The following is a 23,917-nucleotide window of genomic DNA, read 5'->3' on the forward strand; positions in this document are numbered from 1 at the left end:
GCTGTGAAGCTGGAAGGGGCAAGGCAGCAATGCCCGGAACGCACCAGTGGAAGCTGTTCTGGAATGAGGCATATTACGAATTTTTTCCCACACATACTACACCGGAAAGGATTTTATTTTTACTTGAACGTATACTGCTAACAGAGATGCCACAATTTACAAAGGGATTTTGCTTTAAAGAGCAAGCCTTTTTCTTACTATTTTTCATGTCGTGGTGGATGATTTAAGCAGGGAAGTATTTTTTAAGTCTTGAAATGTAAAAGGACAGAAGCATAATGTGGCTTTCTGCACTTTATATCTGGGTTGGGTACACGTGACTCATCTGCATGCCGCAGTGTGTGGCAGTGCACAGCCGTCTAAATACTTTTCCTCACTGCAGGGCTTGCAAAGATAGACTCGCCTAAAGCTATTATGAGAGATCAGATCCTCTGCCCTGTAAGCTGCCAGGTTACCTGGCATAAAATAACCTCACCACTTTGGCGAATCCAAACCTGAAGCCATAGGACGATAGTGGCTTGTTTGCTAACTTCGTTGCCCTCCTCACTGGTACCTCTTATACAAGCGTTAGATGTAGCTGGGTGGAGAGACCAGAAACATTGCCAGAGACCTCAGATTGAAGGGTTCAGCTATTTGCTTTAAAGATATCTATCTCCATCGAAAATGAATCATGATGTGAATGGAAGGGGAGAGGGAGTGGGAAAGGGGAGGGTTGCGGGTGGGAGGGGCGTTGTGGGGGGGGGGCATTGTAATCCATAAGCTGTACTTTGGAAATTTATATTCATTAGATAAAAGTTTAAAAAAACAGATATCTATCTCCTAACGATGATCTACTTGTTGAACTTTCCTAAAAATATTTATTTGAAAGGCAGAGTTACAGGGAAGGGGAGAGTGAAAGAGGGAGGGACAGATCTTCTATCTGCTGGTTCACTCCCCAAATGGCCTCCACTGCCAAAGCCGGGCTGGTTCCAAGCCAGTAGCCAGGAGCTTCTTCTGGGTCTCCCACTTGACTACAGGGCCCCAAGACCTTGGGTTATCTTAAGCTGCTTTCCCAGGCACATCAGCAAGGAGCTGGATCAGAAGTGGAGCATCCAGGATTTGAGCTGGCGTACGTATGGGTTGCTGGCAACATGGGCAATGGTTTTACCCATTACGCCACAGGGCCAGCCCCATACTTGTTGAATTCTTTACTTAGTGGAGGATTAAGTTTGTGAGTATGAAGTAAATGGAAAGTATGTTATTGCAAACATTAAAAATAAAAAAAGGTGGGAGGAAGGCCAGAAGTATTGTTATGTTCTTAAAACTATATATATGAAATAGCCGGCGCCGCGGCTCACTAGGCTAATCCTCCGCCTAGCGGCGCCGGCACACCGGGTTCTAGTCCCGGTCGGGGCGCCGGATTCTGTCCCGGTTGCCCCTCTTCCAGGCCAGCCCTCTGCTGTGGCCAGGGAGTGCAGTGGAGGATGGCCCAGGTGCTTGGGCCCTGCACCCCATGGGAGACCAGGAAAAGCACCTGGCTCCTGGCTCCTGCCATCGGATCAGCGCGGTGTGCCGGCCGCAGCGCGCCAGCCGCGGCGGCCATTGGAGGGTGAACCAACGGCAAAAGGAAGACCTTTCTCTCTGTCTCTCTCTCTCACTGTCCACTCTGCCTGTCACAAAAAAAAAAAAAAAAAAAAAAAAATTTGTTTCTGAGTGATACTTGCCTTGAGAAAACACACACACAAAAAAACTATATATATGAAATACATTAAATGTTCCTTTTATATTAATAAACTGAAAAAAAAAACCCACCTCCTTTTATCCCATCTCCTCCCCAACACACCACCCCTCCAAGTCAACTTATCTGGGTTTTCATGCCAGTCTTTGGATTTGCTGTGCTTATAAGAAATGCTCTATAACTACTGTGGAAACTTAAAAGGGTGTTATTTTAGTTTCTTAAAATTATTTTTAGGGGCCAGCATTGTGGCCTAACAGGTAAAGGCACTGTAAGCAATGCCAGCACCCTGTATGGGTGCTGGTTCAAGTCCCATCTGCTTCATTTCTAATCCAACTGCCTCCTTGTAGCCAGGGGAAAGCAGCGGAAGATGGCGTAAGTGTTTGGGCCCCTGCATCCATGTGGGAGACCCTGAAGAAATTCCTAGCTACTGGCTCTGGTCTGGCCCAGACCTGGCCATTGTGGCCATCTGAGGAGTGAACCAGTGGATGGAAGATGTCTCTGTCACTTTTTCTTGTATGACCCTCTCTTGAAGCTCTGACTTTCAAATAAATAAATCTTTTAAAAAATAAAAGTAATTTTTATTTATTTGAAAGGCAGAGTGAGAGAATGTTCCATCGACTGGTTCACTCAGAAATGCCCAGAACAACTAGCTCCTAGCCAAGTAGAAGCCAGGAGCCAGGAACTCCCTGTCCCAGGTTTCCCATATGGATGGCAGGGGTCTAGGTACTTGACCCATGATCACTTCTTGCATCTCAGGATGCACACTAGTAGGAAGCAAGATCCGAAGGGGAGTGGGGACTCCGTTCATGCACTCTGGTATTGGATGCAGGCATCTCAACTCCCCATGCCACAATATTTGCCCCAGAAATGTTGTTCCTGGCATCTTTGCCAGAAGATGGCACTGCAAGCCATCCTACTGGGCAAACTGGAGCAGATCTGCAGCACTTTCTCTTCTCTTCACACTCTCCACGCAACTATAAAGACTTTATTTTCCTTATTCCTTCTTTGGGCAAACATCTTGTGGCTTCTCCCACTCTTAGTTAGCAGGAAGTTTGGTATCTGCACAATAGCTCTCATTCTACTCACATCCATTTGCATGAAAACATTGCCAATTGGTAATACAAGCAAATTCATTTTTGCTGTTTGCAGGAGGAGGTCTAGCCAGGTGTCTTCTTAAGATAATTTAAGCTCCTGTCATAAACTGCTGGTGAGAATATACACTGTTACAGTGTTTCTAGGAGACATCCTAGCAACATGCATAGCCTTTGACTCACAGTTAAACTGGGCAAAAATGTATAAACAAGGATAATCATTATTGCATATAGTCAGAAAGACTAGAAACAATGTAAATGTCTAATAAGGAATTAAATTATATTCAAACAATGTAATACCCTAAAGTGATTAAAAAGAGTGAGTAGAGTCCATTTTTATTGATAGAGAAAAATGTCCTGACATTATCAAGTAAATAAAGCAAGTTATTCTTTCTGCATTAAGATGATTACTTGATGATTTCCCTTTCTGGTTTATAAACCTCTATACAGTCTATTTTAATTATTATTACAAAATAATGTTTCTGAGTTCCATTGCTTTTTTTATTTAATTGGATTTTTCTTTGGAACAAAGGAGCTTTGCTTTTTGCAACCAACCAGTAACATAAATACACAAAGATAAAGCTTCCAGTCTCCATTCCAGAGCTTTATCTCTGTGTTCACTCCTCCATGAAAGCAATATTAACAATTTCATGAATATCATCTACATTTTCTCTAGTTTCATAAAATATACATAAGTATATATTTATATATTAATATTATAAAATGGAATTACAGTATAAACATTATTTTGCAACTTGTATTATTTATTTTAAAGAGGGACAGAGAATAAGAGTGAGAGACAATTGTCTCCTATCTGCTAGTTCACTTCCCAAATGCCTGTAACAGCAGAGCCTGGGCCAGGCCAGAGTCGAACTGGAACAAAATTCTGGCATCCCATATGAGTGGCAGGAACCCAACTACCTGAACTGTCCATCACCAGCTGCCTCCTAGGTTGTGCATTAATAGTATGTTGGAATCACAAGTGGAACTGAGACCCAAACCTAGGTACTCAGATATGGGATGAAGGAATCCCAAGCAACATCCTAATTGCTAATCCACATGCCCTTGCAACCTGGTTTTGTTTGTTTTTTTACTTAACAGCATGTCATAAACATTTCTCCAGAGAACACTAATTTTTGTCAATGACATTAATATTCTATGATATGAATGTACCAAAATATATTCAATCACAGCTACTTACTAGTCATAGAGATCATTTCCAATGGTATTATTTCTGAGAGATAGAATCCTAAAAGGTTTGCTAAGACAAAATTATGTGTATTTTTTCATTTTGACAAATATTCCTGTGCTTGGATTATATATTGTACAACAAACCACCCTAAAACTTAGTGGGCCAAACCAACAATGATTTATTATTTCTCACAAATTTTCTGGCCAGAGTATCAGGCAGCATTCTGCTGGATGGTTTTTTTGTTCCCCATTATTTCAACTGTGTGATTTATAAAGGGAGGTTTTTTTTTAGCTCATGGTTCTCAAGTCATGAAAGTTCAGGACATATAGCTGCATCTGTCAAGAGCCTTGGTCTGCATCATGTGTCAGAAAAGCAGAAGGGCAGGAGGGCATGTGTGGAAGACACAGAACACAAAGGGCAGTCTCACTTTAGAGCACTTTAGCCTCACAGTAACCAATGCAGTGCTACAAAAATGGCATGAATCCCTTCATGAGTGGAGCCCTCATGACCCAAACACCTCTTAAGGATCCTACCACCTCTCAACACTTATTTTGGGGGGCAAATTTCAACATGAGTCCCATTTTGAAGGGGACTAACCACACCCAAATTGTAGAAGGTGCTTATTCAATTTTCAGTCACTTGAAAAAAGTAGTGTTTGTTTTGATAATCAAGAAATACTGTAACAGTATTTCCATTTTGAAGAAAAGAAATGTCAACATTAAATTTAAAAAATTATATTGGGGCTGGTGCTGTGGCGCAGCAGGTTAACACCCTGACCTGAAGCGCCGGCATCCCATATGGGCACTGGTTCAAGACCCAGATGCTTCTCTTCCAATCCAGTTCTCTGCTGTGGCCTGGGAAAGCAGTAGTAGATGGTCCAAGTCTTTGGGCCCCAGCACTGGCATGGGAGACCCAGAGAGGGCTCCTGGCTCCTGGCTTTGGATTTGCACAGCTCCAGCTGTTGCAGCCAATTGGGGAGTGAACCATCAGATGGAAGACCTCTCTCTCTCTCTCTGCCTCTCCTCTCTGTGTAACTCTGACTCTCAAGTAAAATAAATAAATCTTTTTAAAAAAATTATAATCTTGGATATTAAAGGTGGTTATAAAGTTATAGGCTTTTCAAATAGAAAAAAATGCAAATTCCTTCAGTCTTATAAAATCTTTATTATTTATATCTAACCTATTTATCTTATTTATATCTAACTTATTTATTATAACTTATTTATATCTATTTATTATCTAACTTATTATTATAAGTCTTTATTATAATTATTATATAATTATATATTATTGTTATAATAGTGGTAGTATAATAGGGCAAGTGGAAAACAACCAGCAGTACTCCTAAAGTGAAATACCCCACTGCAAACATTTCAGACAGACATTCTGTCATGCTTCCTTAATGAATTGAGCAATAGGCTGAATGAAGGAGACAGACATTTCGAGGTATGAGTGTTGTTATTTGATCTTTCTGGGCAGGCAGCAATAATGAATTAGAGTATAACAAATTAGAGCAAATGGTTGGCAGTAGAAATAGACCAAATATATTCTCTTTGTTGTTACTATGTAAAATTCAATTTTATTAAAAGACCATATATTTGTGTAAGTATATGTGATCAAATAAACTATCTTGTCATATGAGTCATCTTTTGTGAGTGGTGGGAAGAAGGCCCTAAAACTTTAAATATGAAGAAAAGCACTCTCTAAAATTTAGATTTCTTTGCGATATGTAATACTCAAATCTAAGAGAAAAAATTCAGACTTTGCATTCAGTGTTCTCTCTTGCTACATTCTATGACAGCAGTTGTTAGTTTTAAGTCTCATTGCTGAAGTCTATTCTAGTTTGAACCATTAGCTATATGCAGTTAGGACTTAAACTGTAGCAGCCTGCTGATTTTCTGGATCTTAATCTGGCAGACCTAGCTCCATATGCACAGATAAAAACATTATCTAATTGTATATTGGGTTTCTGGATTGGGTCATCTGCCAAGGCTCATGGAAGAGTCAGTTACCTGAAGAGAGTGATGTTAAGTTCTATGAAGACTAAAACAAAACAATGAACCCTTAGCTACCCAGGGCCTGAGAAGGAAGTCATCTCATGACTTCATTTTGAGGATGTGATTGGTTGAAATAACTCAGGGCCTATCAAGTCCCTGTGAAGCCTAGGCAAGAGCTTTTTGTAGCAAAGAATCGTGTGGAATTCAAAGGCTGTTTGCCACATTCAGGGGCCTCCAGAAACACAAAGCTAAGTTCATGTTATCTTCTGGAAAAAGATAAAGGTCATTTTTAATGACTTCCCCAATGCTAATGGACTCAGGAGGAAATTCTAGACTAGAACTATAACTATTCACTAGCAGAACATCGTAATTCCTTCCATTGCCTCTTTTCTGTATGTATGAAACATGTGCATTAAAAGTTCTTTTTCTAAAAAAACTCACAAATCCATAAAAGAGATCTATTTAGTCTGGTTCTTATCTCGGATTTCCTATGTATCTTAAAAAAAGTTTAAATTGTAATGATTGTAATGGAAAATAACTCTAAGCCCAGGTTTTTTTTTTTTTTTTTTTTTTTCTTTTTCCCTTCAAGGCAAGGCAGGAGCAGCTTGACTGGGTCCATGGAACAAGAATCTAGGAGCAACTGAAATATGATTCCCAATGTTCTTCTGATTTCTTTTGCCAGTTCTAAAAAATAGCATCCTAAAACATGCCATTCCCAGAGTAGTAGAATTTCTGGCACAGAGAAAGGTTTATACTACCACCACCCACTAGTAATATCATTCACTTATTTCTCTGTATCTACCTGGGTATACCGGAAAGCCAAGGGAGAATATGCCATTCTGAATCTGGCTGAACTAGGTAAACTCTTTCCAATGCTAACCCTTTTCTTCTTTTTCATTTTACTTGAGAGTTTAGGAGTTTTGTTGGCTAGAGGCTATTTTTCCTTCCACCCAACTCTGATGAAGAGGACACTTAACAACACCAGATTCTCTAAGAAAAATACAGAAATTATACAGAAAGCTGTTCCCCAGATGCAGTCTATTGTTCTATCACTAAATGATCACACAACACATTATTTAAATAAATAGCCTCATGTCTAATGCAGTGTTTCTGATTCAGCTCCACACATCAGCCAGGATTACTGAAATACAGGGATGCTTAGGCTCAACTTCGGAATAATTTAAACAGAATTTCTGGTAATGGAGCCTCCCTAAATGGTTCTGATGCAAGGGTGAAGACTAAGAACTACTGGTGCAAAGGTTATGTATGCCAGAAACCATGTATATTAAAATAAGCAAGTTCTCACAAAGGAATATGATAGTGCATAATATAAGTAATACTAAGGAAAACCAAATGTACAAATAGACCTCTTTTTCACTTAAAAGAGATCCTTGGAATAATCTTCACAAAGATTAAGATGACACCATAAAAGGATTTTTTTTTAACCTCAGAGAAAGCAAGTAAGATGGGTTAACATACTGTTTACTGTTCTCAAAATTTAGGTTTCCTTTTTCAAAGTTAAACTACATATCTGTAGGGAGAGCAGAAAATCTGATGTATACAAACCTGTTGCAAAAATTTCCACTTTGTTTAGAAAAATTTTGCTTGCCTTTTAATATTCTCTGAAAAGACCCTATGAACTTTACCCAGCAATGTCCCAAGGCAAAGAAAACTGTGCTTGGATATTAGCATAGTTCCACAAATTCCACCTTAATAAAAGTAATGAAACAGTCACAAGAAGCTTGGTGCCATCTGTGAGCACCCCCATCATCACCAGGGGCACTACATCAGCCCTGAAGCCAGGACTGTACTGATTGAGAATATTTAATTCTGCCCAAGAAAAAATAAACAAAACTCATGTGTGAAACACAGGTAAATACTAACCTGTTGGTTAACATCAGCAGGGCATATGCATGTGAATATACATAGAAAAGGCTGGAGGGGCACAGTGGGTTAACGCCCTGGCCTGCCGTGCCAGCATCCTATATTGGCTCCAGTTCGAGACCCGGCTGCTCCTCTTCTGATCCAGCTCCCTGCTATGGCCTGGGAAAGTAGTGGAAGATGGCCCAATTCCTCCGGCCCCTGCACCCGCGTAAGAGACCCAGAAGAAGCTCCTGGCTCCTGACTTTGGATCGGGGTAGCTCCGCCATTGCGGACAGTTGGGGAGTGAACCATTGGATGGAGGAGATGCCTCTCCTCTCTCTGTGTAACTGACTTTCAAATAAATAAATAAATCTTAAAAAAAAAAAAAGGCCAGAAAGACCAATACATACCTAATATACACGAGCTATTGAGTATACAAGAAGCACTTAATATTCATTAACCATTGTATATTCATAATATACTAAATATATAGGAGACACTAAATATTCAAAGGTCTTAATTCTGCCACCCAGCGGTGACAAACTAGTCTCACACCTCCTGCCAAGAAATGTAAAACCTGTATTGGCTCACCAGGCTCCTGCGAAAGCTACAGCCTGGGCCAGGCATTCTTGCTAGGCCTCCTCTGACTACCCGCCCAGACATGGGGGCTATCGATCCTTAATCACCAGAATGGGGACTATTAGAATTCTAACACGACAGGGGCTCAATAATGTTCGCTAAACGGATATAAACACAATCCAGACCGTGTAGAAACCTCAAGTTATGTATTCTTTCCAAAATAATTTCCAAGCATTGTATCTGAAAATGCGTGATGGCTGAATTAGGATTTTCGGTTTTTCGTCCCTCGCCGGCGACGTAGAAGGCACAGCGACACCGATACGTTCTTTGCCCGCGACCTACATGCAGGGCAGCCCAGGGTGCTGGTCTACCTACAAGGCCCACACTTCCCTCAATCTGTTTCAGGAACTAGTTGCTTTTGCTTTGCAGTTTCGAGGCCGACGATGGCGACGCTGTGGTCTCCCGCCCGGGTGGAATTGGAGCTTCGCGATGACGCTGGAGGTGGCGCTCGCAGGTGGCCTTCAGAAAACGCCTCCCACTCGGCGGCCGCCTCCTGTCCTTTCCCGAGGTCAGCAGCGGGGCAAACAGGAAAGCGTGTGTGACGTGAGCTGATCGCCGAGAAAAGCTTTCTCACCCAGCAAGCTCCTCAGGGCCCTCCAGCTCGCTCTGCTCCTCCTCCTGGCGACCCAGACCCCGCCCCAGACCGCCCACTGATTCACATCGCCCAATAGGCGCCGACGCGGCCCCGAGAGTGGCCGCAGGAGGGCGTGTTTGGGCGGCCGGACGCTGAACGGCCGTTCACGTCTACGTGGTGACGTCACGCGCCGACGCTGGGGACGTACCTGTCGGGCTCCGGGCTCCTGCCGCTTCTCTTCCCCTTCCGTGGTTAGGGGCTGGTGCGGTCCAGGACCCACGGCCCCTTACTCAGAGTCCTAGTTCGCCCGCGGCCCGGAATCGGGTTGGATGAGGAGGAAGGAAGAGTGTGGTGTTTGAAAGCCATCCTACTTTACTCCAGAGTTGGAGCATGGATTCAATTTTAGTCTTTTCCGAGAGAAGTGAGGTTGGAGCTTTTTATTTTTAATTTTGGGTAGGAGCAGGTTGACTCCCAGGCCCTCCAAAGCAAGAGGGTTTAACTTAATGCTGTTCCCGTGTTTGAAGGAGGACATAAAAAGTCCCACCTGGCACAATTTGCGTAACCTCCGGTAGAAAACACCAGGTATCTTTTAAATCGCGGTAGTTTGCGTTGTGTGCCAGGCTTTTTTCAGGTGAAGCTTCCAGGGTAGTTAGGTTTGAAACAGATGCAGAATCCAAAGGCAGCGCAAAAACCAGCCACCGATTTTGCTATGCCTCTGAGCTGCGAGGTGAGTTGCATTCGTTAGTTGTCATGTTCACGGATTTGGGGGCAGCTGCGAGGTCAGGGTACTCATCTTGGTTTCTCTTAAAATATGTTTCTACATGTTAAACCCACCCGATTATGTAAATACCCCCTCGGTCATTCTTTAAAATTTCACCCATTTCCTTCAGGAGCCGTCAAAGGCCTTTTAAATAGAATGGAAGTAGGTGCCAAGAAGAGATTCATTGTAAAAGTAGAGAGTGGGTTTTACTTTCGCTAAATTTGCCCACATTTAAAAATAACATTTAAATTTGTCTTTAAATGTATATAGAAAGCATTTTCGGGTACATTTGGTATTTGCGTTTTGATTTTAAACTTGGAACAGAAGCTTCTTTCGAATCTCAGAAATGAACTTTGCATGTGGTATCCTGTATTTATATATATAGCATGGTGCAGCCGTGCAGCACTTAGAAGTAATTATGTATACAGGATGCTTCTTAGAGACCAAGATTTGTGTTTCCTTTGGGGAAAATTCCTGTGTATGATAATTGAATCAGCAGTGACCACACCTTTATATATGTAATTTACATTTCAAAAGTTCCCTTGTGCAGACTTAAACTTTTTTGAACCATGCAGTTCAGTTACTGCAGCATCATTGTGGTTTGTGTCATTGATTGTTGACCCTTTCCAGAAATGCTTTTCCTTTCATCTCTACTGAGTTGGTTCACAAGATTATTTTCTTGATAAAGTCAATTTAGAAATATTTTAAAACTGACAGTCAATTCTACATGCCTTTGTGGGTCACTGCAAAATAGTATTAGTTCAAGACTACATCGATGAATGAAAATGCTTAAGTATTGTTGAATTTCATCTTAAAATCAAACTATTTTAAGAAATCCATATGAATTTACAGTACCTCTATCTTTACTTGGAAATTGAGCTTTAGCATGTGTTATCTATCATACATACCTCAATAGAAATGTAAATATTTAACCTGGCTGTGGATATATATATATATATATATTGGGGAACAGATTTGTTGAGGTTATGGCTTTGTGTTAGTAAATTGGCTATTTTCCAGGTCATGTTGATGAATAGGCTTTCCATTTCCTGTTGTGACATGTTGGTAATAATTTTCAGACCGCTCAGGAAGCTAGATTTGATCTCTGTGGTTGGTTATATATCAAAGCAGCATCCTGTGGGGTTTTGCCACTATCACTGCTTTACAGAACTTCCAGCTTGGTTTCTGTCAAACTTGTCAGCAGGAATCAAAAACATATAATGTGATATAATAAATGTTAATACTTGTAGAGTGCAGTCTATGGTTCAGGTTCTTGAGTGGTTTTTGTGGAATATCTCAATTTTCATCCCACCTCCCAGGAAGTAGGTACTCTTACTATTCCCATTATACAGATGTGGAAACTGAGGTGCAAAGAACTTAGTTAACTTGCACAACACCCTCAAAGTTAGTTGTCAGAACTGGGACTGAAGCCTGATGATATAATTTGAGTTCTTGCTCTCAGTAACTGGACTATACTGCAGTTAGATTAGTAAGAATGTGCAGAGAAATAGATGGTTTGAGGGACATGGCACCAGATTCATTTATTTTTAAATTATAAGAATAATGTAATGTTATAGAAGCATTGGAAATAATGTTTTTAAAAGAACAATTCTAATCTACTACTCTAATACTCTTGTTTTTGTATGTACAGTTACAACTGTATCTAAATATGGTAGCTGTAATTCATTTTGAGTTTTTTTTTTAAAGATTTATTTATTTGAAAGTCAGAATTAGGGAGAGGGGGAGAGGGAGAAGTCCCCCACTACTGAATTCTAAAAAAATCAATTACACATTAGGATCACTGTCTTCTAACAGAAAAGTAGGAAAAATTGTAACCATTCTCTTATTTGCTAAAATAAACATTAAAAATTCAAAAGGGCAAGATCAGAAGGAGTAGAACTGTTTGTTAATTATGCCCACAGGATTATTGAAACAGAAGCGATCTATTCTGATACAAATTGTCAACACATGCAAGATCCTATAGGGCAGGCATTTGGCCTAGTGGTTAAGACAGCATTTGCACACCTGTATCCAGTATCAGAGTGCCTGGGTTCACGTCCCAGCTCTGCTCCTGGTCTAGCTTTTTACCACTGTAGACCCTGGAAGCCAGCAGGTGATGGCTCAAGTATTTGGGTCCCTGCCACGCACGTGGGAGACCTGGATAAAGGTCATAGCTCCTGGCTTCAACCTGGTCCAGCCTTGGCTGTTGTGGGTGTTTGGGGAGTTAACCAGTAGATGGGTGACTCACTCTCTCTCCCCTCTCTCTCTCCTCTCTCTCCCCTCTCTCCCCTCTCTCCCCTCTCTCCCCTCTCTCCCCTCTCTCTCCCTTGCTCTGCCTTTCAAAAATCATTTTTTAAAAATGAATAAGCTTTTTAAAATCAGTTTAAGATGAGATCTGTGCAGCAAATATATTAGTTATGTTGATTTTACTTTGATGACTTGTTTTAAATTGGACCTTGCCCAGTGCTGATGTAATCAGTGGGCCACACTTAATTCCCATGGCATAATGGTGACCTTTATAATATGTCTTTTCAGATGTTTTTAAAATTTTTCCCAACCAACCCTGTACTGTGTTATTTAAGAATTACATTTCTTCAAGTACATATACATGCTTTTTAAAAACTGTGCTGTTTTACTACATATTGTCCTGTCTCATCAGTTTGATACATCTCAAATGAATTGAAATAGACTATTAAAAAATTGTGTACTGTACATCTGATTTCCTTTTTCCAGTGATTCTGAAATAAAGGTGTACTCATTTTGTACAGTTAATTAGTATTAATTAGTAAATAGCCCTAGTTTTACCCGAACCACATTGTAATTACTTGGTTAGAAAAAAAGAAGAGATTTCTCTTCCTGTATGAAATCAGATGGAAAAAAAGAAAATGATGCCTATTTCAAATGGGGATCCATTGGGTCCAGCTGCCTGCTGGATAGATATTTCTCTCCAGATATCCTGAGATCATCACATGCAACATGTCTGCTGATTTTCTTTCTGCATTTTTCAAGTAACATTTTTAATTGACTAATTTCTGTAGACAACAGGTCTTTTCATTGTAAGTAGAGGAAGTAACACATACATTAGATTCATTGATACTTGTATTTCCTAGTGCTTTATAAATTCAGATTTACTGATCTTTGTTCTTTGTGACCCCTGAATATATGTTGTTTTGTTTTTTTCTGTGGCTTTAGATACTTTATTATTTCTTCTTGAAACAGTTCCAAAACTTTCTAAGCAATATCTGCTTTTAGTTTCCTCTTGCTGGAATATTCCTTACATAAATTCCATTTTATCTCCTCATCACCCAGCTTTGCCTTCATCATTCTTTTGCTTAACCGTCCCCACCACCCTATAATCTGTCAAATTCTTTCAAGGTTGGGCTCTCATTTCTTTTTCTTTTTTTTTTTTTTTTATGATTTTTTTTTTATTTGAAAAAGTTACAGAGAGAGGTAGAGAGAGAGAGAGAGAGAGATTGATCTCCCATCCACTGGTTCACTCCCCAAATGGCCGCCTGAGCTGATCCGAAGTCAGGAGCCAGGAGCTTCTTCCCAGTCTCCCACATGGGTGTAGACGCCCAAGGACTTGGGCCATCCTCTGCTGCCTTCCCAGGTGCATTAGCAGGGACCTGAACTGGCACCCCTGTGGGATGCTGGCACTTCAGGCCAGTGCTTTAACCTGCTGCACAACAGAGCTGGCCCCTCTCATTTCTTTTTCTAGCTTTCTTGTACTCCATCCCAACAGGAATATCATAGCCTTGTGCATTAGGGCAGGATTCCCAAAATGTATCTAAGAATACTAGTGCTGCAGACTATTAACAGGTGCTGTGAGTTGAGGGGTAATTCCCTGGTGAAATAAATCTGAGAAGCTTTCCATAAATTTTCTTTATGAAGTTAATGGTTTTTGAGGTTTTATCAAGAGCCATTTTTAGTGCTGTTAGCCATCACAATTCTAGACAGGAGTATGATGTATTACCCAAACTTATTAACCGTGAAGCCTTTTACAGATCTAGTATTCTGTGCACATATTTACTGACCTACAAATATTTTTGTTGCTTTCTCAGCTCCATAGCTTGACTCGTACCATTAATTTTGCTGCACCCAAGCTCTTCTCCCATTTCTGCCCTATAAAAACCTAACTTAGCTATTTTGGTCCAGTTTAGAAATAATTCTTTGAAAAAAAATGCTTCTTATCAATCACAGTGAGATGTGATCGTTTCTCTAAGTTCATTGCAGTCCCTTTGTTTTTGTGACATCTGTCATATACTTTTTATTACAGGGATATGTACTAATTTATAGGAAAATGTAGCCTCTTGCTTGACAACAGTGTATCATGTAATATATACTGAAGTTTATTGAAAGCTGTAAGACCTATGCAAATATGAATATGATGACATCAATACAAAAACTTGTATATTTAGCACATTTCTGGAACATTGATAGCTATTAGAAAAACATTAGTAAGTGAAGAAGTGATTAAGTTGAAATTCACTGTGACATTTTATTCTGTGACCGACCAGCACTTAGCACAAACATTTCTTACAGTATTTATATGAGAATGTTTCTTGCATGCCAGTGACTAGATCAGTCTGGGTTTTACTTCCCAGCCATCATTGTTATGTGTATTTTGTTCTATCTTTCTAGTTGTAGACATTGAATATTCTCATTTCCTCTCTTTTTTTTTTTTTTAAAGATTTATTTATTTGAAAGAGTTAGAGAGGAGAGGGAGAGAGGGAGGGAGGGAGGGGGGAGGGGGGAGACAGAGAGAAAAAGGGGGTAGAGAGAGAGGCCTTCCATCTGCTGGTTCACTCCTTGATTGGCCACAATGGCCGCAGCTGTGCTAACCTGAAGCCAGGAGCCAAGAGCTTCCTCTGGGTCTTCCACGCGGGTTCAGGGGCCTAAGGACATGGGCCATCTTCTGCTTGGCCATAGCAGAGAGCTGGATAGGAAGTGGAGCAGCTGGGACTTGAACCGGCGCTCGTATGGACGCTGGCACTGCAGGTGGCAGCTTTACCCACCATGCTACAGCGCCGGTCCCCTCATTTCCTTTTACACTCAGATTATACTTGCTTTTTCCAGTTGACTAACATACTTTTGGGACTTAGCCATGATCTACCAAGCTTCCATTGTGGGAGATTGAAAACGTTGTCCAAGGCTATAAAAAATTAATATGCCTCCCTTAAGGCTGGGTATCACTTAGCCAACTGTTTGCTAAATAATCCTTTTTCTTCATCCCTCCATCCCAGTTCTGGTGGTGTGCTTAGTGTTTGTAGTTTGGTGCTAGGTCAGTATACTGAAGGGAATCACACCTGTTAATGTACTCTGATCTTGCATAGAAACTAAAGCCTGATGTAAAATCCTGAAGTTGGAAAGAGCACTCTGATTTTGAGTCCTGTGAGTTTTGTAGGAGACTGAAAATTTTTTTTTTTTTTTTGAAACGAGGATATCCAGGGCTTTATTTTGTAATGCAGAGGCCACATCGTGGCCCCAACCCCTCTTCCCACCCTGCACTTATTAAATGTTTATCACTCTAGGAGACCCAGCAATCCCCTTCATGATCTTTTGAAGATCATTGAACTGGAAAATTACACCCTTATTTCTTTTAAACAGATCAATAGCATTACTTACAGAATTCATTTTACGTAGATAGCAAAAGTTATACTAAAATTTTCACTAAACTAACTTTATATTTTCCTTGCTTCAGTTTCATTGCTAAACATCGTCACAATGCCTTCTGGTTCTCATTTTCTTGGTGCTCACAATGTCCTTATCTTAGGAGACTGAAATTTGTTTCTGCAAACTCTCCTCAGTCAGTCAAGTCAGAAACTTAGTGACATATTAAATTTCTTCTCACCATTCCTCACCTTTTATTAATTACCAAATCTTCTGAAAATTTTCTTAGAACTCTCTCTGCTTCTCCATATTGCTGTATCTTACTTCAGTTGTGCCTTCACTATTTCGTGTTCAGAATTGTTCAGTGGTTTGCTCTCACCTGATTCCTCCCACTGTCTTTATTCTTCTCTGGCCCTTCTAATCTGTTTTCCCTTCTGCTGTCAGTGTTGGCTTGCTAAAATTCCTATGTGTTCATGTGGTTTTTCTTTTTAAAGCCCTTCACAGAGTGGCCAGCACTGTGGCAAGTGGGTAAAAGCCCTGGCCTGCAGTGCCGGCATCCCATTTGGGCGCCAGTTCAAGTCCTGACTGCTACACTTTTTTTTTTTTTTTGACAGGCAGAGTCAGAGAGAGAGAGAGACAGAGAGAAAGGTCCTCCCTCCATTGGTTTACCCCCAAATGGCTGCTATGGCTGGCATGCTGTGGCTGGCGCGCTGTGCTGATCCGAAGCCAGGAGCCAGGTGCTTCCTCCTGGTCTCGCATGTGGGTGCAGGGCCCAAGCACTTGGGCCATCCTCCACTGCCTTCCCGGGCCACAACAGGGAGCTGGACTGGAAAAGGAGCAACCGGGACAGAACCAGCACCCCAACCGGGACCAGAACCCTGGGTGCCGGCGCCGCAGGCGGAGGACTAGCCAAGTGAGCCGTGGCGCCGGCCCTCCCTCACTTCTGATATAGCTGCCTGCTAATGTACCTGGGAAAGCAGTGGAGGATGGCCCAAGTCCTTGGGCCCCTGAACCCATGTGGGAGACCCTGAAGAAGCTCCTGGCTCCTGGCTTTGGATTGGCTCAGCTGCGGCCATTGCAGCTATTTGGGGAGTCAATCAGCGAATGGAAGACTTTATTCTCTCTGTGTGCCTCTGCCTCTGCCTCTGCCTTTCTGTAACTCTGCCTTTCAAATAAATAAATTAATCTTAAAAAATAAGCCCTTCATGGTTTCTCCATGTGTGTAGATGAGTATATATATGTATATACATATGAGATCTTAGTGTGACATTCGAGGCCCTACCTCCATGATCCGGTTTATCTCCACCTCCCTAGCTATTCTCTAGTCCTTTACCTCTTACATAAGCCACACAAGCAGGTTTTGTTACTATGCTTTGTGTTGTCATGCATTCTTTTTTCTGTTTCCCTATATTGACATTTCACCTTGTGCTTGACCTAGTTGACTCATCCTGATCTTTCAATATGCTGCTTAAACTTTCTCTTGTTCAGTGTTTTTCTTTTTTTGAAGATTTATTTGTTTATTTGAAAGGCAGGATTACAGAGAGGCTGAGGCAAAGAAAAAGAGAGAGGTCTTCCATCCACTGGTTCACTCCTCAGATGGCCACAACATCTGGAGGTGGGCCAATCCGAAGCCAGGAGCCAGAAGCCTCCCCCAGGGTCTCTCACATGGGTGCAAAGATCCAAGGACTTGGGCCATCCTCCACTGCTTTCCCAGGCCATAGCAGAGAGCTGGATTGGAAGTGGAGCAGCTGGGACTAAACTGGCACCTATATGGGATGCCGGCACTAAAGGTGGTGGCCCCCCATGCAGTATTTTTTATAGGATCTTTACCACCAGCGTGCTTACTTCTCAGTGATACTGAACCCCTTGTATATGACTCTCCTGTGATGCCTAACATACCACACTGTACAGTAATTTGTCTCTCACCTTCAGTGATGTTTTAGTCCATTTCCTGCTGCAATAACAGAATACCTATGATGGGTAATTAATGAAGAAAGAAACTTGACTCAAGATTCTAGAGACTGGGAATTCCAAGAATATGGCACCAGCATCATATGAGGGCCTCATGCTGCATGATTGTGTGGGAGAGAGGGAAAGAAAATCGAGGAACTCCTTTTTACTAGGAATCCACTCTCACTATAATTAACCTCTTCCCACAGTAGCAGCATAATTCATTCATAAAGGCAGAGCCCATATGACTTAATCACCTCTTAAGGGTTCTGTCGGTTAATGTGATCATAATAATAATTCCAAACATGAGTTTTGGAGGAAGCATTCAAACCATTGTACCTGCTGTGGGAACAGGAAACATTATACTAGTACCTGACTTTTTGTCTGGTACATGTTGGGTGCTCAGTAAATTGATGTTGAATACGTTAGTGACTGACTCTCATTACTAGCTTTGATGTTAGATAGATAGAGATCTTGTAAACACAGGAAAAGTAGGAGGACAAGCAGCTTTGGGCAGATATTTATTTGTTGTGTTCTTGTTGAATTTGAATCCTCATGCGACATATAGGGAGAGATGTACAATTCATCTGTTATTTACTTATAAATTTAATTGAACCAGTGAGAGTTTTTTTGTTTGCTTGTTATGTACAAGATTATTCTAAAATGTATGTAGAAAGTCAAAGAAACTAGAATGGCTAAAATTTTTTTAAAGATTTTTATTTACTTATTTGAAAGAGAGAAAGAGAAATCTTCCACCTGTTGGTTTACTCCCCAAATGGCTGCAACAACCAGGGCAGGGCCAGGCTAAAGGCAGGAACCAAGAGCTTCTTCTGGATCTCCCACATGGGTACAGAGGCTCAAGAACTTGGGCCATCTTCCCCTTCTTTCTCAGGCACATTAGCAGGGAGCGGGATCAGAAGTGTAGCAGCCGGGACTTGAACCGGTGCCCATATGGGGATGCTGGCGCTGCAGGCCATGGCTTTTACCTGGTATGCCACAATGCCAGCTCCAGCTAAAGCAGTTTTGAACAGAAGACTAAGATGTGAGAAATCAGTCTACCCTATTTGAAGACTTATTATATGTCTACGGTCATGAAGACTATATGGATATAGTTTTAGAACTGTAAATTAGTGGAACAGAACATAGAACTGTCAAATAAATGTATACAAAAATATCCAACCAGTGTTTGACAAGGGCTCAAGAACAGTTCAATAGAAGGAGAAATAGGTTTTTCAATAAATGGTGCTGTTAAGCAGGAATAATAATATCCCTAAGCTCTAAGGTTGTGATTACATTAATACAAATATAAAGTGAATGTATTTGTAAAGTGCTTAGGTTATTGCCCAGTGGAGGGTGAACTCTGTTTAAGAATTTGTTGGTGGCCGGCGCCGTGGCTCACTAGGCTAATTCTCCACCTTGCGACGCCGGCACACCAGGTTCTAGTCCTGGTCGGGCGCTGGTTTCTGTCCCGGTTGTCCCTCTTCCAGGCCAGCTCTCTGCTGTGGCCAGGGAGTGCAGTGGAGGATGGCCCAAGTGCTTGGGCCCTGCACCCCATGGGAGACCAGGAGAAGCACCTGGCTCCTGCCTTCGGATCAGCGCGGTGCGCCGGCCTCAGCGCACCAGCCACGGCGGCCATTGGAGGGTGAACCAACGGCAAAAGGAAGACCTTTCTCTCTGTCTCTCTCTCTCTCACTGTCCACTCTGCCTGTCAAACAAAACAAAACAAAACAAAAAAAAAAATTTGTTGGTGCCTAGATTCAGTCCCTGGCTCTGGCTCCTGAACTCCTCCTGCTAATGCAGACCCTGGGAGGCAGCAATGTTGGCTCCAGTAGTTAGGGTCCTGCCACCCATGTGGGAAGCCCGACTGAATTGTAGGATCCTGGCTTCAGTGCCACCTCCAACCAGTTGTGAACAGTTGAGGTGTGAACTAGCATGTGAGAACTTCTGCTCTCTAATAAATACATTAATTAAAAAAAAAAGAATTTGTTAAGTAAACAGCCATAACTCTGAAGAATGAGTAGAAGAGTCAGTAGATAAAGACAGGGCACTTGCCAGTAGTGGAAGCAGCAGTGGCCCTGGGGCAGGAGGCAAGAGGTAGTAATAGGACTGAGAGACTGAAAGATCAATGAGTCTTGGAAACTCGAAAAGTCCACACTGCAACATGAAGCTGAGGAACCACGCAGGGGCCAGGCTGCATAGGACTCTGTCTGCCTTATTACAGTGAGAAGGATTAAAAGATTTTAATCCATGGAGTGGGAAGAGATTGCTGGTCAGACTTGGTCTTTGAAAATAACCATGCTAGCTGCAGTCTGAAGATCAGAGGGGGACAAGCTGATTGTACATAGATCATTTAGGAGTTGGTTGAAGTAAACCAGGCTTTATCCCTGAAGATTTTTATAGGTTATTGTAAATTTTCCCAGCTCTGCAAGAATATATTTTCAAGTTACTGTGCATATATTATAGTATTTTGAAATAATTTTAAGGTTTTTTTTTACAATTTAAAACAAAAGGTGACTGTATTATTATTTTTCTCTGTTGTTAAATATGCAAAATTCCAGCTGCTTTGTTGTTTTAAATAAATAGTCTTTTATAGACAAGCCTGGGAATTCAGTTTAGAAACTAGAAAGAGTTAGCACTATATTGAGATTTTCTTCTGTTATGTGTCTTTTATGCTGCCAGTGAAATTTGAATATTTTATAGTAGTGCTGCTCAATAAAAATATTTGTGCTGCATGTATAATTTAAAAAATTTTAATAACCACATTAAAATGGTAAAAAGAAATTGGCAAGGGTCTTTTTAATAATGTGTTTTATTTAACCTCAGGTATCTAAAACATTAGTTCAATATATAGTCAATAAAAAACTATCAATGAAATATTTGACTTTTTTTCATGTTAAGTCTTAGAAATGTAGTAGGTATTTTATACTTTGTATTTCAAATTGGGTTAGCCATGTTTCAAGGGCTCCAGAGCCATCTATGGCTAATGGCTGTTCTATCAGCTAGTTAGCTCTGTAGGTCTCTGGGTTAATGAGAGTTTTAGTTTTTCGGTTTTTTTTTTTTTAAGATTTTAAAGATTTATTTATTTATTTAAAAGAGATATAGAGAGGCAGAGGCAGAGAGAGAAGTCTTCCATCCGCTTGTTCACTCCCCAAGTGGCTGCAACAGCTGGAGCTAGGCCCAGCTGAAGCCAGGAGCCAGGAGCTTTTTCTGGGTCTCCCACATGGGTGCAGGGGCCCAAGCACTTGGGCCACCTTCCACAGGCCATAGCATAGAGCTGGATTGTAAGTGGAGCAGCCAATACTCAAACCGGTGCCCATATAGGATGCCGACATTGCAGGCCGGGGCTTTAACCTACACGCCACAGCGCTAGCCCCACTTTGCTTTTTTAAGTTATCAGATTTATATAAATAATAACTGACAAAGGCATTAGTTTAATTTATTTGGAGTAGAATTGGATGCTGTTATAAAGAAAGGTTTGGTCTCTATATGTCTCAGAGATGTCATGAAATTGTTTTTTAAAAGTTTGAGAGTTATTATTTATTGGTATGTGTTATTATTTATTGGTATGTGACGGACTCTGGGTTGAAATGAAGGGAGATACATTGGGGTTTTCTGATTGACATCCCAGGTGAAAAGAAAGGTTTATTTTATATTGATTTCCCAGTGCTGTGTAAAACCCTATAGCTAATGGGCACTGAAGTAGTTACCACCTGTAGGAAGCCTTTCTACTCTGTCATCATGCAAAGAAGTGAAGGATAAGATGTAGGTGTTCTTTGCAAAATCTTAGCAAACATGCTGTGATACTTTAAAATACAAGTCATTCTTGAACTATACAATATATAAAAACATTAGTGTTTTTTAAGGAACTCTTTAATTATTTACTCAACAGTTAACAATGTTTTAGTTGCCACTATAGAAGCACAAATTTCTTAGCTTGGGATGAGTCTTTTGTGCAGCAGTTAAGATGCTACATGTGATACCCTCATCCCATGTCAGGAGTACCTGGGTTTGAGTCCCAGCTCTGCTTCTGATCCCAGCTTCCTGTTCATGTGCACCCTGGGAGGCAACAGATGATGGCTCAAGTACCTGGTCTCCCATGAGGGTGACAAAGGCTCAGGCACTTGGGCCATCTTCTGCTGCTTTTCCAGGCACATTACCAGGGAGCTGGATTGAAAGTGGAGCAGCCGAGACTTGAAACAGTACCCATATGGGATTCCAGCGTTTCAGTCAGAGGCTTAACCCACTACACCACAATGCTAGTCCCTAAGTGTTTTTTTTTTTTTTTATGATTTATGTGTTAATTATTGATTATTTCCTCTACTTTAACACTGTTGCAGGGAGGTATATATATTTTTAATTGAATACCTTTTTCTTTCACATTTGAGAGGTAGAGAGAGCAGGCAAATGAGAGAAAGGGAGTGAAAGCTCCCATGGTTTGGTTCACTTCCATAAGGACTGAGGCTGGTCTAGACCTGGCAGAAGCTAGGAGCCAGGAACTCAATTCAGGTCTCCCACATGGGTGCTTCCCAGAATTTGCATTTACAAGAAATTAGAATTAGGAGTCAGAACTGGAAGTTTAACACAGGCACTTCAGTGTGGGTGGTAGGTGCCGTAATTAACATGTTAGTGCTAAGTGAAACACCCATTCCACATTTCTTTCTGTTATCTCATTGACTGAATAAACAGTTTGACATTTGCTTTCCATATACTGTTACAGTTAGTATGCCAGGTGCTGAGAATAGAAGGGTGCTCTTAAGCAGTTCTCAGAACTTTGTCTTCTTCAGAGTGGTCTTTAAGTTAGGAAACTTCTATACTGACTCAGTTAAAAAGATAACTATTATCAATACTACCTAAAGTTTTTAAAAAACTGTAAAGGCTTTGTAAATACTTTTTTGTTTCTGAAGTTCTATTGGGTTATTTTTCCATGTGCAGAGGAAAATGTACTGAGGATAAGAGATTTTCTTGAAATGAATATTCAGTACCATAAATCACTATTAGAATTCAGCATTAGAATTGGAGTGTGCTTGCTTTCATTATGTGTGTATGTATTTACTATGGCATGCCTAGTAAGTCCTGTTTTACAAGGCTTACTGGTTTGACTGCTTTTGTGACTATATCTTTGAAGTCCTACACATGTACTTTTCCAGTGTATTGCTAGTGTCGCCACACTTATGCTAAATTCTTTGATGTTGAGCAAGTAAGTAGGTGTATTTTAATAATCTACTTAAGAGTAAAATTGTTTTTGGAACATGGAGAATAAAAACAATGAAACATGCTTATTTGTTTTTGAAAAACCAAAAATTGTTACCTATTATCATTGTTCTCATGGCTAATGTTTGACTGTGGGCCCTGAGGTTATAAATTTTAGAATGATGAGAGGAGAATTAAATGAGTATTTTAAATTTATAGTTAATTTTTTTTTCAAATTACACAGTACTTACACCTGGTAAAATATTTAAAAGGAGCAGTCTCCATTTCAGACCTGGTACTTTAGCCATCTTGTTCCTTTCTCTCTGGGCAACTTTCTTAAAAATCCCTCCCGAGATAGCCTATACAGATTTAAGCAACTGGGCACTGTATCTCTCCTCCCCTCAACCCACCACCACCTTTCCTGGGAGTAAAAACCACTTATATTATTGTATGTTATGAATGCTTCTGTGTATTATGCACTTTTTTTTAAACTTAACAATTCCCTCTGGAGATTGTTTTATAGCACTACCTCAAGAATGCTTTCTCTTGTACTGTTGTATAGTGAGAATAAAATTATTAAATCACCCCAAAATACTTAACAATGGAAGTAGCTATAATTATATAGTTACAGTGAATGAACTTAATATTTCTTTTAATACAAAGATCAGAACTTTCCTTTTGTCATGCTAAGCTAGATGAGTTTTATTATATGTTGGGAAAATGTTAAAGCCACTTTCTGCCTCCTTTTTTTGTTTCAGATAATCAGACAGCTAAATGGAGTCTGAGCAGCTGTTCCATAGAGGCTACTATAGAAACAGCTACAACAGTATAACGAGTGCAAGTAGTGACGAGGAACTTTTAGATGGAGCAGGTGTTATTATGGACTTTCAAACTTCTGAAGATGACAATTTGTTAGATGGTGATACAGCTGTTGGTAAGTTCCATGTTACAGCTCAATATTCATAGTCATGAATTTTTCCTAAACTGTATATTATTTTATTGAGGGCAGTTTTTTGCCTTTTTTTTTAACTGAGATGGATCATATGACAAATTTGACCATTTTTAAATGTGACATTCAGTGGCATTTAGCAGATGTACGAGTTTTGTTTTTTAAGTTTGTCTTTTATTAACCCATAGTCCAATTACATTAATATAAATATCACTATATTTTATTTTAGATCTTCCATTTTTATATTTGTTGCATCTGTTCTTTTCTCTCTCTCTCATTTATTTATTTATTTTTGACAGGCAGATTTAGACAGAGAGACAGAGAGAGAGTTATAGACAGTGAGAGAGAGACAGAGAGAAAGGTCTGTCTTCCGTTGGTTCACTCCCCT

General features: G+C 40.6%; 1 protein-coding gene across 8 annotated transcripts in view; it reads left to right on the forward strand.

Moving 5' to 3' along the window:
* Positions 1-9,183: 9,183 nt before the first annotated feature.
* Positions 9,184-23,917, forward strand: part of CLCN3 (chloride voltage-gated channel 3) — a 91,213-nt gene continuing 76,479 nt past the window's right edge. For 2 of the 8 annotated variants that reach the window (XM_008273874.4, XM_008273897.4), the window contains exons 1-2: positions 9,184-9,797; positions 23,339-23,514. In XM_008273874.4, the coding sequence (XP_008272096.1) occupies positions 23,355-23,514 (160 nt within the window). In that variant the 5' untranslated portion in view covers positions 9,184-9,797; positions 23,339-23,354. Of the gene's footprint in view, positions 9,798-23,338; positions 23,515-23,917 lie in introns of those variants that run through there. The other 6 variants (XM_070067762.1, XM_070067771.1, XM_008273885.4 and 3 more) reach the window with 6 other exon arrangements.

Source organism: Oryctolagus cuniculus, chromosome 2, assembly GCF_964237555.1.
Source record: "Oryctolagus cuniculus chromosome 2, mOryCun1.1, whole genome shotgun sequence".
Classification (NCBI taxonomy): domain Eukaryota; kingdom Metazoa; phylum Chordata; class Mammalia; order Lagomorpha; family Leporidae; genus Oryctolagus; species Oryctolagus cuniculus.